Here is a 14,025-nt window from a genome sequence, read left to right as displayed (position 1 = left end):
TCCAGAGTAAAATGAGCCATAAATGACTTTTCTCCTATGTTGCTGTCACTTACAGTAGGTAGTAAAAAATCTGACAGAAGGGACAGGTTTTGGACTAGTCCATCTCTTTATAGGGGATTCTCAGGGATATATTTTTTTTCAAAAGCACTTAGTGAATGGCAGTTGCTCCGTCCAACTGCCAAAAAACTGTGTAGCGAGCAGGGAAGCTGGCCAGCATCATTGTTTAAATCCTTTTTTGGGAATATCTTTATAAAGAATAAAAGCCTTGCTGGGAGTCCCCTATGAAGATATGGACTAGTCCAAAACCTGTCACTTCTGTCAGATTTCTACTACCTACTGTAAGTGACAGCAACATAGGAGAAAAGTAATTTATGGCTCATTTTACTCTGGAAAAAATGTACTTCTTATTTGTATATGTTTGCACATATTTTACATTTTACAGTTTTTTGCTGTAGTACCCCTTTAATTCTAAAAGAAAAAATTGCTGTGTGAGAATCCAAACTTGGAACTGTTCCAATTCGGCTCATCTTTCAGGGTGAGTCATTTGTGAAGTATGAGTTTTCCAGGTGCAAAAAAATTGTTTGAATATTATGAATTTGGTTTGATTGATGGACGTATCTATTGATGTTAAAAATGCGAATGATTCATTGCGACACTATGTGTTTACAAAGTGACCAACGTTTTACGTTATGTTCATATCTCTACTGGGTATTTTGTTTGCCTTTTATAATGTAATTTATTACTGTCTTTACCATAAGATGTATTTAAAAAACAAGATTAAAGAGAACCAGAGACGAAGCACCCTCATGTATTTTATTACATTTATCAGTGGGAACATGACAGTAAACACCTACCCTGCTTTTAGTTTTATTCTTCTCAGTCTAATCTATCTGTTATCAACTGTGATAAGAATCCACCGACTATTCAGTCGAGGTTTGACCTGGAATCATTATAGCTGAGTCACTCTTCTGTGGAGTGTTTTCAAGCCCAAGCCTTCCCCCTCCTGGCTCAAATTTCATGCTTTACATACTGAGAGCTGTGATGATATGGGAGGGGCTGATGCTGCAGGAAAAATCTCTGTCTAACAGACAAGTGTGGCTGTGTGATCTGTGTGCTCTGTGTGTGCAGCCTGTCATTATTATCTACTGTATGCAGTTTAATTTCTATGAGAGACACTTCCTACAGGCAGCCACAAAGCATACCAGAATAATAAAGTTGAAAGCACACAGATGAAAGCCTACAGCAGCCCTTCTTGTCTATAGTCTCATATAGCCTATACAGCACATCCAGAACACCTCATAACCTGGAACAGAAGGAATATGAGCCGGCGGCCATATTGGATATTTCCTGGAGGAATAATGGATAAAAAGCACTCAAAAAGGCACACCAGAGTGGCAAAATTATCGGGTAGAGCATTTATTCTTTACAAGCTATCAACTGATATGTTTATTTTGCGTGAATCGTTCATCTCTGGTTCCCTTTAACAAGTGTTCTTCAGCTTTTGATTTGTATATTTTAAATGTTGAAGAGGAACTTCAGGCTAAACTAACATACTCATTAAGTTACATTAGTTATGTTAATTAAAATAGATAGGTAATATAATCTCTTACCCACCCTGTTTTAAAAGAACAGGCAAATGTTTGATTTCATGAGGGCTGCCATCTTTGTCATGGGGGCAGCCATCTTTTTGGTTGAAAGGAGGTGACAGGAAGCATGAGACACAGTTCCAACTGTCCTGTGTCCTGATCACCCCTCCCAGCTGCACATGCTAGGCTTCAAATCTCAAATTTAAAATAAAAAATTTTTTTTGCGCCAAAACAGCAGAAGGAGAACAATAACATCGGAAATCCCATCATGCTTTGCACAGCATCAGGGGAAAAATGCCCGGGCAGTTTTCTACTGTGCAGCTAAAAATGAGGCTTGGGTAAGAAAAACGAAGTTCTAATGCTGTGAAACTGTTAGAGAAACACAAAGCCTTTTCAGTGCTGCTGAGTAGATTTTTAGTCTGGAGGTTCACTTTAATAAACATTGATAAGAATATTATGAATTTGAGTCCAAGTGTCATGTGTACCATAAACAAGGCTACAAATCATTTATAGGTAATGACAATTATAGCAAGTACATTTTTCATTTGCCAACTGCCTTGTGATAGTACCTTCAAACCATTAGCCCTACCAAGAGGCGGCCCAAGCTGTAGATTGCGAACGAGTCAAGTCATCTATCAAACTCAGACCTGCTTCACCACTGATCTACCTGTAAGAAAATGGCTTCTGATTGGCTGCTGAGGATCGCAGTGTTTGGACGGTTGATTGGTAAATGCTACCAACAGATCACACCTTAGATGGGTATATAATATCATGAAGCATGTAATTAGAATAATCTTGGCCTTCTAGCCTTACCTTCAGTATGTCCCCTTTGTTGAATGGCAGCTCGTCCCTCTCGCTGGTCTTGAAGTTGTAGATGGCCACGGCCTCCATGTCTCCCGTCGCGGTGTGATGTGTGTGGCTCTCGGTGGGTTTTGGTGACACTTGTCGTCGGTGACAGGCACAGCTGGGAAGTGTGTGGGTGGGTGGTGGAGGCCGTTGTTCTCAAGAAGTGAAAGTGTTCAGAGCACCCCCGGAGGAGGAAACCCAGTCAAGCATGTCCCCAGCTTTGGGCTGAGGCTGCGACATCCAAAGGCCGTCTGCCGTGACCCAGAGGCCTTCCTGGAAACAAAAAGACACCGGTTTGTGCTGAAGGTTAAAACAGTCAAAAATGCAAATGCTGATATTAAAAGACAGGTAGGTGGAAGCTGAAAAGTGGCTTCCTGATTTTACCGACAAAGGAAATGGACTATATTTGGCCCAGAAGATGCCAGTACTAACCTGCCGTGGTACATTCGTAACTACAACAACCATAGATAACAGCGCAAAAGTATAAGACACAAAGTTACGGGGATCCCACACTATCCATTCCTCATTCCTGTACTGTCCACATCTATGATGGCCAACCAGCAAAAAGACAAAAACAACAGAACTAAATACACAATTCTTTGCCCTTTCTTAGCTAGGAGCTTTGTTACAAAAACTCCTCATTAGTTAATGCATGTTTCAAACATCATAAAAAAGGCACGGCACTCAGGAGCTTTATGAAGCAACAAGCTGTATGGGAGCAAGCAATGACACTACATGTTTCGGGCGGAGCCCTTCATCAGGTGTGCATGTTTCAGTTCTAGGAATTACATTTATCAGGAATCTGATAATAAACAAGCAATAGAAATGATTGTGAACAGCACTCAGAATAAAGTATAACAGAATGTCAATACTGATAAATAAAAAGTGTCGCTGTGCACTGTCAGCGTATTATATCAGAATAGATTTGTTTCTACTTCTCTTAAACCCATTGGATGTTCCACTTTACCCTTATTTAGCAACAACACTTTTATAATTCCAAAAATCAACATCTTATAGGCTTAACGTGGGATGAAACTCCATATTAACTGAAAAATAAAAACAAATCATCCAATAAAAAATTACTTACTCAGCTTACTGATTCAGCTTACGTTTAGGTTCACTGTCAGAGTTAGGAGAAATTTGATATGAAAGGAAGAAAAGGATATGTCTGCTGGTTTCCATCTTTACTGTTATTTTTTGTGTAAACCCATTATTCATTTTCCTTCCCTTCTGCTACAGTTTCCTGTCCCTTCCACAGCTAACATCACCTAGACAGAAATCTTACAGCACTGTGTAAACTCTTCAAAGGAATGGAGGGATTCAATTACCTTCTGGTCATAGTGTCCTTATCTTATAATAGGAAGCGTTCTGTTATTTGCATGCTGAGATAAGCTTGTTACTGTAGCTAAGATAAAAAAAAAACCTTCTGTGGTTAGGTAAAGGCACCAAGACCAGGTAAAAAGAAAAAAGATTGCGGAACATAGAGACCTATTTTAGAAAAAAAAGGGGTTACTGTACATGTATTCTTGGGGCACTATGTTTTGGATTTTTTTTTATTTTTGGATGTTACAACTGTCTGTAAATATATCACATTAAGCACGAAACAGCAGACTACAAAACATGTTTTTGTAATTCATCCAGTACTTCCTGTACTATCTTTTCTGGAAGTGTAAAACTAACGCTACTAGGTGAAGATGAAAAAATAAATAATAGAAATATGGAACTTTAAAAAGATTTAATAAGAAAACAGCCCTTTTTACAAGCTGAGGAGGAGGAATACATTTCCTGAATATCACACAGAAAAGGTTGTCATTTCCTAAAATAGCGAGGAGAGGGCCAGCGCTTACCACAAAGGCTGCATCTGAAGTGACCACCAGCTCACATGTGCAGCACCTCTAATAAGCTATCTGCACACTTCGCATTCAATTCAGATGCAAATCATATGCATAACTACTATTACTTGCAAACGGGAAACTCTGGAATACAGGCTGGGAACAGCTAACCTGGTAGTTACTAGCAAAATTATGAAAAGGGGGGAGGTTGCGCATCCCTAAAAACATGCTGCAATTGACTGGTTAATCGCTCAGGCATGCACCACCTCTATTAGGCTGAAAATGCATGCCCTGCGTCCAAAACAATGCTACATTTATTATACTATGGAGGAAGTTTGGCTTCCACTATAGTTTGCATGCAAAGTATAATAATCAATTATAATAATTATTAATGTGTAACTTACATTTTAACCACTTCCGGGTTTCGGGTGGTTTGGATGATCTGTGCTGCGGGGGCTCTTCAGCCCGCAGCACAGATCAGACAGCAGGCAGGGCGAAAAGACTTCCCCCCCTTTTTTCCCCACTAGGGGGATGTCCTGCTGGGGGGGGTCTGATCGCTGCCGCTCTGCTGTGCCTAGCGGGGGGGCTCCTCAAAGCCCCCCTCCGCAGCGCTATTCCTCCCTCTGCCTCCTTCCCTGCCTCCCCTCTTCATTATGGGCTGCGCAGGACAGAAATTGCTTCAGCCTATCAGATGCCGGCGATCCCCGGCCAATCAGAGGCTGGGATTCGCCGATCTCCTCTACGGCGCTGCTGCGCAGCAGCGCCGTATGTATGTAAACAGCGGGAAGATCTTCCCCGCGTGTTTACATCTACCCTGCGAGCCGCGATCGGAGGCTCGCAGGGTGTTCACGGAGACACCCTCCGTGAACTGACATGGAACGGCCGCTCATACGAGCGGCCGTTTCCATGGAAACCGCTTCAGGATTCAGAGGCGTACTTATGCGTACGCAGAATCCTGTAGTGGTTAATGGACAGCAAGGAGAGGGCCAGCTCATACCATGCAGGGCATGCATTTTCAGCCTAAGGGCTGGAACCCACTAGAGCGATTTTGTGAGCGTTTAGGGAGCGTGAGAAATCACTAGCGATTTCCCTAAACGCTCTGCCAATGTAAATGGATGGTGCAAATTCCACAGAAGCGATTGCGATTAGCAAAATCACAAACGCAGGACATGCAGCGTTTTGTTAGCGTTAGCGCTTCAATGTAAAGTATATAATCGCTGGCGTGATCGCTCATCACAACCTGCACGGAGCGATTTTGCTTGCGTTTTAAAGTTACTGTACACTGTAACAAAATTTAAATTAATAGAAAGGACCAATCAGACTTTAAAACGCTAATCGCTAATCGCTACACAACAGCTGGCAAATTGATACACTTTTTAAAATTGCTCCCTAAACCGCTCAAGGAATCGCTTACAAACTGCTCATACGAAACGCTAGCGATTGCGATTAGCGGTTGAGTTTTGCAGTGGGTTCCAGGCCTGATAGAGGTGGTGCATGCCTGAGCGATTACGCAGTCAATTACAGCATGTTTTTAGGGATGCACAACCTCCTTCCCCCTTTTCATAATTTCCTAAATTAGATTTAGAATGTTAAGCTGGCTATACTTGGCACTTCCTCAATGCCCCAATAATGAACTCTGTTGCCCCTCAGTTTTGCCAGACTCCCCCCTGTCTTGCAGCTTTGCCTCATTCTTCTGTAAAGGGCGCATGATCTGTCCACCTGCGTGGTTTCCTCATGTGCCCTCCCCCACAGCTGTACACAGAGAAGGATCTAGGGGGGGGGGCAAGCGGGTATCTTGCCCCAGGCGCAGTTTGTTGAATTCTTAAAAGCCTGTACACAGGGGTGTCCTGGGAATGCGTGGCTACAAATATCTCTGAACGTTCAGAACAAACCTGGCCGAGGCTGCAGTACACAGCCATTCAGGAGAGTGACCCAAGAGGGTGTGTGGTGAGTATGGAGAGTACAGAGCATATGCCCTCTGATTGGGTTCATTCAAAAAACTTTAACCTCTTCACCTTGAAGGTGTTTTTCCCCTTAAAAAACAGAGCAATTTTTTTTTTGTGGGGGGTGGAGGGGAGTTGCTATGCAGGTGCTGGACCAACTTCTGGGGTAGCTGATAACCCTCGGCGCCGTGGTAAAAAAATGGGTGCAGTTATAAAAATGGGCGTGGTCACGACCGGATGAGGGCGGGGCTAACTGTAATTTAAAAGTGCAAAGCAAAGACAGTGGGCCCAAGTTTTGGAGACCCTTTCCCCAGAAAATTCACATAATTGTGCAGGTTTTCTCAAGAAAATACACGTGATGTGAACAGATTTGCCCAGAAAACACGTTCAATTGTGTGTCAGATTTGACTAAAAAACAATCATGTCGGCAGATTTGCCCAGAAAACAAAAAAAATCCAAAAAGATTTCTCCTCGTGCCTCAGAAAGATGTGCTGCGTATTTCAGTGTCGGGGTTTCCACTGTGTATGCAGCAGGAAGTATTCATGTGACATTGATATAAAGCCAGCAGCGTGACATCACCGCGCAGCTGTCACATAGCAACACGCAGGATTTGAATATTCGCTCACTCGTGGGCACGGTGGAAACTGCAGAGTGCTGTATAATGAAAGAGAAGCGCGTAATAACTGTGATTAAGGGTACGCCTGTATTCTGCTGTTCTGATGCCCCGAGAAAGCCAGAAGAGTTTATAAAGGTCGCGTCGCTCCTCTGAGGATTTCGGAAGCTGTAACCCTTTTGTTGGCAAAGTACCCCAAGTAGATACATCCATCATTTCTCCACATTAATAGAATGCTGAAGCTGAGCTGTCTCAGGTAGTGTGCGGATATATGCCTATGCTGTGCGTACCTTCATGTCAGAGCAGGATCATCCACCGGGCAACCTATGCAGGTGCCTGGGGCCTAGTGGGTGACTAGGGGCCCACCTGTCACCTTCTCTGACCTCTCTCCACTTCAGCTTGCCAAAAAGACCACCACGGGGACACAAATCTACCCCCTTGCCTAGGGCTCCATTACATCTTAAAGAGGAACTCCAGTGAAAATAATGTAATAAAAAAGTGCTTCATTTTTACAATAATATATACAATAATAATATGTATAAATGATTTAGTCAGTCTTTGCCCATTGTAAACTCTTTCCTCTCCCTGATTTACATTCTGATATTTATCACATGGTGACATTTTTACTGCTGGCAGGTGATGTAGCTGCTGCATGCTTTTTTGGCAGTTGGAAACAGCTGTAAACAGCTATTTCCCACAATGCAACAAGGTTCACAGACAGGAAACTGCCAGGAGTACCACGGTCCTCAGAGTTTCTTGTGGGAGGGGTTTCACCACAATATCAGCCTTACAGCGCCCCCTGATGGTCTGTTTGTGAAAAGGAATAGATTTCTCATGTAAAAGGACTACTGATTGGGATGAAGTTCAATTCTTGGTCGGGGTTTCTCTTTAATCCATCTGTGCTTTACTTTCCTACACTCTGTCCACGCCCACAAAAGAGAGACATACTATGAGTATTGAAGGAATGTCTACAGCTGGAGGTACAACTTGGCACAACACAGCTGACTCCTACAATTCTGAAGCAGGCATTTAAAGTGATCCTCCAGACTAAAAATCTACTCAGCAGCACTGAAAAGGCTCGGTGTTTCTTTACCAGTTTCACAGCATCAGAACTTTGTTTCTCTTACCCAAGCCTCATTTTTAGCTGCACATTTTGAATTTGAGATCTGAAGCCTAGCGTGCGCAGCTGGGAGGGGGTGATCAGGACACAGGACAGTTGGTACTGTCTCCTGCTCCTTGTCACCTCCTTTCAACCAAAAAGATGGCTGCCTCCATGAAATCACAAACATTTGCCTAGAAGAATACAAAAAATGAAAAACCGAGAGCCCAATATAGTGTAGTATGTCACGTAAAGGAATTATGACAAAACAATTACGAGTATTATACTCACAAGTCTGGGTTACCACAAAGGCAACCACTGGATGTGCAGGTGGGGAGAATTATGACCTGACCCCACTCAGGTATTTAAGAAGTCGCTCTCTGTAGACAGAAATGGGGATGTACCCCTCCACCAGGGGTGGACTAGATCCAAAGATAACCGATAGTAACAGAGGCGCCAAATTAGAATAAAATGATTTAAAATCCGTTTAAAAGGAGGGGGTTTGGTGGTTACCACCCTCAAGTATATAATGACCAGCCAATGAGTCGTTATACATAAATAATAAAATTTATTATAAACTCTCCAGGCATGCAACGCGTTTCACGGGTCAAGAGCCCGCTTCATCAGGCAATCAGTATTGGAGATAAACTAAGAAACAAAGACAGAAATAAAAGAATACACGATATATCAAAAGACGCTGGGTACATGGATAGTGGAGATTGTATATATCTGAAATGTACATGAATGATTCAAGAAAGTGCATAGATCTTAAACATTCAAAAAACCAATAAGCCATATTTCAAATGACTACTTGAACTATGGACACAATAATTCCATAGACTGCTCAGACTTTATTCAGTTTTCGTTTCTACAGTAATTCCCAATATTTTACTATACATATCTCACTTCAATGCTAGATGTTTTTGACATCCTTATGTTTTTGCACAATTTCATTATGAAATAAATGGTTAATCCATTTCAGTCTAGGCGCTTGTTCTGAATATCCCGTGCAAAGAATCCTGCCTTTCGGAGAGAATGTTACCATAATGGTTTCATTCAGGGCCAGATTTACCATAAGGCAGTGTAGGCACGTGCCTACAGGCGCCTGACGATAGAGAGGTGGCTGACTCCCCTCCCCTAGCCGCCTCCCCTCCCCTAGCCGCCTCCCCTCCCCTAGCCGCCTCCCTCCTTCCCTATGCAGTGTCCTGAGTGGAGGATAAATTAGAGTTTAGTCACGTGGCTCTCGGCATTCCACTGATGAAATCGCCCTTCAGACGGGGGCACCACTAGCTACTTAATACTGAGGGTACCTCTGGCTACCTAATACTAAGGGACACCTGTAGCTACCTATGATGGGTGAGAAGTGACAGCTGGGCCAGCCAGCACACTTGCGGTGCGTTTCAGCTGTGGTTTGCAGGTTCCTGGAGGGCGGAGTCTAAGGTGCCAGGACATCTGTGCCTATAAGCTCCTGTGATGTAAATCCGGGCCTGCATGCATGGAGGCGGAGTCTAGGGTGCCAGGCATCTGTGCCTATAGGCTCCTGTGATGTAAATCCAGGCCTGGATGCATGAAGGGCGGAGTCTAGGGTGCCAGGACATCTGTGCCTATAGGCTCCTGTGATGTAAATCCGGGCCTGGTTTTACGAATATATATTTTTATGTCTAGTCTTGTTGTTGAATTAAACTTTTTTCCTACAGGACTAGCTAGAGTTAGCATAGCATCTTTTTCACACTTATGAGAAGTGGTGGCAGCTTTCTCGATCTCTGAACAAGATGGTGGATTGTATCAATTTTACATACAATCAAAATCGTAATGTGTATGGACAAAAGGTTACTTTTTCTACGCTGCTGGATGCCTTCAGAAGACCCACAGTGTCTAAGGACTGAATAAGAAACTGTGTCAAAGGGAACAGGAATTGGTTCCAGTGTCCTCCTAAGTCCTGAGTCTCCTCATCTATGGACCATTCTCAGTAAGTATCACCATCACACACCTGAGACAATGGCCTGAGCACATCCCCTGCAGCCCTGCACACATCTCACCTCCAGTGTCCTCCTGGGTCTCCTCCTCTATGGACCATTCTCAGTCAGTATCACTATCAGGCACTAGCGGTAATGGCCTGAGAACATCCCCAGCAGCCCTACACACATCTCACCTCCAGTGTCCTCCTGGGTCTCCTCCTCTAAGGACCATTCTCAGTCAGTATCACCATCAGACACCTTTAGCAATGACCTGAGAACATCCCCAGCAGCCCTGCACACATCTCACCTCCGTCAATGACCTGAGAACATTCCCAGCAGCCCTGCACACATCTCACCTCCGTCAATGACCTGAGAACATTCCCAGCAGCCCTGCACACATCTCACCTCCAGTATCCTCCTGGGTCTCCTCCTCTATGGACCATTCTCAGTCAGTATCACCATCAGACACCTGCGGAAAAGGTCTGAGAACATTCCCAGCAGCCCTGCACACATCTCACCTCCAGTGTCCTCCTGGGTCTCCTCCTCTATGGACCATTCTCAGTCAGTATCACCATCAGACACCTGCGGCAATGACCTGAGAACATTCCCAGCAGCCCTGCACACATCCCACCTCCAGTGTCCTCCTGGGTCTCCTCCTCTATGGACCATTCTCAGTCAGTATCACCATCAGACACCTGCGGCAAAGGTCTGAGAACATTCCCAGCAGCCCTGCACACATCTTACCTCCAGTATCCTCCTGGGTCTCCTCCCCTATGGACCATTCTCAGTCAGTATCACCATCAGACACCTGCGGCAATGGCCTGAGAGAATCCCCAGCAGCCCTGCACACATCTCACCTCCAGTATCCTCCTGGGTCTCCTCCTCTATGGACCATTCTCAGTCAGTATCACCATCAGACACCTGCGGCAAAGGTCTGAGAACATTCCCAGCAGCCCTGCACACATCCCACCTCCAGTGCCCTCCTGGGTCTCCTCCTCTATGGACCATTCTCAGTCAGTATCACCATCAGACACCTGCGGCAATGACCTGAGAACATTCCCAGCAGCCTTGCACACATCTCACCTCCAGTGTCCTCCTGGGTCTCCTCCTCTATGGACCATTCTCAGTCAGTATCACCATCAGACACCTGCGGCAATAACCTGAGAACATCCCCAGCAGCCCTGCACACATCTCACCTCCAGTATCCTCCTGGGTCTCCTCCTCTATGGACCATTCTCAGTCAGTATCACCATCAGACACCTGCGGCAAAGGTCTGAGAACATTCCCAGCAGCCCTGCACACATCCCACCTCCAGTGCCCTCCTGGGTCTCCTCCTCTAAGGACCATTCTCAGTCAGTATCACCATCAGACACCTGCGGCAATGACCTGAGAACATTCCCATCAGCCTTGCACACATCTCACCTCCAGTGTCCTCCTGGGTCTCCTCCTCTATGGACCATTCTCAGTCAGTATCACCATCAGACACCTGCGGCAATGACCTGAGAACATTTCCAGCAGCCTTGCACACATCTCACCTCCAGTGCCCTCCTGGGTCTCCTCCTCTAAGGACCATTCTCAGTCAGTATCACCATCAGACACCTGCGGCAATGACCTGAGAACATTCCCAGCAGCCTTGCACACATCTCACCTCCAGTGTCCTCCTGGGTCTCCTCCTCTAAGGACCATTCTCAGTCAGTATCACCATCAGACACCTGCGGCAATGACCTGAGAACATTCCCAGCAGCCTTGCACACATCTCACCTCCAGTGCCCTCCTGGGTCTCCTCCTCTAAGGACCATTCTCAGTCAGTATCACCATCAGACACCTGCGGCAATGACCTGAGAACATTCCCAGCAGCCTTGCACACATCTCACCTCGCGTTAAAGTTCGTGAACCGCAATAGACTTCAATGGGGATGCGAACTTTGAAAAAAAAAAAATAATTATGCTGGCCACAAAAGTGATGGAAAAGATGTTTCAAGGGGCCTAACACCTGGAGGGGGGCATGGCGGAGTGGGATACACGCCAAAAGTCCCCAGGAAAAATCTGGATTTGACGCAAAGCAGCGTTTTAAGGGCAGAAATCATATTGAATGCTAAATGACAGGCCTAAAGTGCTTTAAAACATCTTGCATGTGTATACATCAAACAGGGAGTGTAATTAAGGTACTGCTTCACACTGACACACCAAACTGTTCACTGAACAGAACAGGTATGCAGTGGCGGGTTCACTGAACAGAGCAGGTATACAGTGGCGGGTTCACTGAACAGAACAGGTATGCAGTGGCGGGTTCACTGAACAGAACAGGTATACAGTGGCGGGTTCACTGAACAGAACAGGTATGCAGTGGCGGGTCCACTGAACAGAACAGGTATGCAGTGGCGGGTCCACTGAACAGAACAGGTGTGCAGTGGTGGGTTCACAGAACAGGTATGCAGTGGTGGGTTCACAGAACAGGTATGCAGTGGCAGGATCACTGAACAGGTATGCAGTGGTGGGTGGGTTCACAGAACAGGTATGCAGTGGCAGGATTACTGAACAGGTATGCAGTGGTGGGTGGGTTCACAGAACAGGTATGCAGTGGCAGGATCACTGAACAGGTATGCAGTGGTGGGTGGGTTCACAGAACAGGTATGCAGTGGCAGGATCACTGAACAGGTATGCAGTGGTGGGTGGGTTCACAGAACAGGTATGCAGTGGCAGGATCACTGAACAGGTATGCAGTGGTGGGTGGGTTCACAGAACAGGTATGCAGTGGCAGGATCACTAAACAGGTATGCAGTGGTGGGTGGGTTCACAGAACAGGTATGCAGTGGCAGGATCACTGAACAGGTATGCAGTGGTGGGTGGGTTCACAGAACAGGTATGCAGTGGCAGGATCACTGAACAGGTATGCAGTGGTGGGTGGGTTCACAGAACAGGTATGCAGTGGCAGGATCACTGAACAGGTATGCAGTGGTGGGTGGGTTCACAGAACAGGTATGCAGTGGCAGGATCACTGAACAGGTATGCAGTGGTGGGTGGGTTCACAGAACAGGTATGCAGTGGCAGGATCACTGAACAGGTATGCAGTGGTGGGTGGGTTCACAGAACAGGTATGCAGTGGCAGGATCACTGAACAGGTATGCAGCCAGGAAAAGCTAAGCCTAACTAATCTTTCCCTATGAGAGACAGACAGCAGCTCGCCCTACTCTCTCTAATGCAGGCACACGAGTGGCCGTAATGGCCGCCGCTGCCTGCCTTATATAAGGGGGGTGGGGCTCCAGGGGCTAGTGTAGCCTAATTGGCTACACTGGGCCTGCTGACTGTGATGCAGAGGGTCAAAGTTGACCCTCATAGTGCATTGTGGGGCGAACCGAACTTCCGGAAACGTTCGCCTGCGGGAGGCGAACGCGAACCACCGAAGTTCGCCGGGAACCGTTCGCCGGCGAACCGTTCGGCCCATCTCTAACAATGGCCTGAGAACATCCCCAGCAGCCCTGCACACATCTCACCTCCAGTGTCCTCCTGGGCCTCCTCCTCTATGGACCATTCTCAGTCAGTATCACCATCAGACACCTGAGACAATGGCCTGAGAACATCCCCAGCAGCCCTGCACACATCTCACCTCCAGTGTCCTCCTGGGCCTCCTCCTCTATGGACCATTCTCAGTCAGTATCACCATCAGACACCTGAGGCAATGGCCTGAGAACCTACCCAGCAGCCCTGCACTCATCTCACCTCCAGTGCCCTCCTGGGCCTCCTCTGCTGTGGTCACCTCTGTCGAGTTTCTGCCCTTCTCTCACACTTCTTCTCTGCTTTGCTGATCTGGTAAAGGAAGAGATGTTGTCTGCAGATCTTAACCTTTTTTTTTTTTAGACGAAGACAAACAGGATGTGACTGTAAAAGAGAGACTGCCAAAATGCAAGGCCTTATGACAACACAGGATAAACGACACATGTGGCGCCCCACACAGCCTTGAAAACCATCATTGGTTGCATCCTCCCTCGCAGTTTCTTTGTGTTAAAGTGTAGCTCTGCTCTCAGAAATGGGACGGAATAGCTCATCAAGGATCAGGCTGATATCTTAAGCCTGCCACTCTTTATACATGTTTGATTGATGAACCTGAAGCTATTGCTGCAGCGGCTTCATGCAGGTCTCAGTTTCTTC

General features: G+C 45.9%; 1 protein-coding gene across 2 annotated transcripts in view; it reads right to left on the bottom strand.

Annotated features, from left to right (window-relative positions):
- The window catches only part of GRAP (GRB2 related adaptor protein), a 143,426-nt gene extending 129,721 nt beyond the window's left edge, over positions 1 to 13,705 (bottom strand). The window contains exons 1-2 of one of the 2 annotated variants that reach the window (XM_068243513.1): positions 13,597 to 13,705; positions 2,400 to 2,705 (exon numbers count right to left, since the gene is read on the bottom strand). In XM_068243513.1, coding sequence (XP_068099614.1) covers positions 2,400 to 2,477 — 78 coding nt within the window. In that variant the 5' untranslated portion in view covers positions 2,478 to 2,705; positions 13,597 to 13,705. Of the gene's footprint in view, positions 1 to 2,399; positions 2,706 to 10,847; positions 10,866 to 13,596 lie in introns of those variants that run through there. The other variant, XM_068243514.1, reaches the window with a different exon arrangement.
- Between the last annotated feature and the right edge of the window lie 320 nt (positions 13,706 to 14,025).

The sequence above is a fragment of the Hyperolius riggenbachi genome, chromosome 7 (assembly GCF_040937935.1).
Source record: "Hyperolius riggenbachi isolate aHypRig1 chromosome 7, aHypRig1.pri, whole genome shotgun sequence".
Classification (NCBI taxonomy): Eukaryota; Metazoa; Chordata; class Amphibia; order Anura; family Hyperoliidae; genus Hyperolius; species Hyperolius riggenbachi.
Note: the sequence above shows the minus strand (reverse complement) of the source record. Positions and strands in the feature narration are given on the sequence as shown.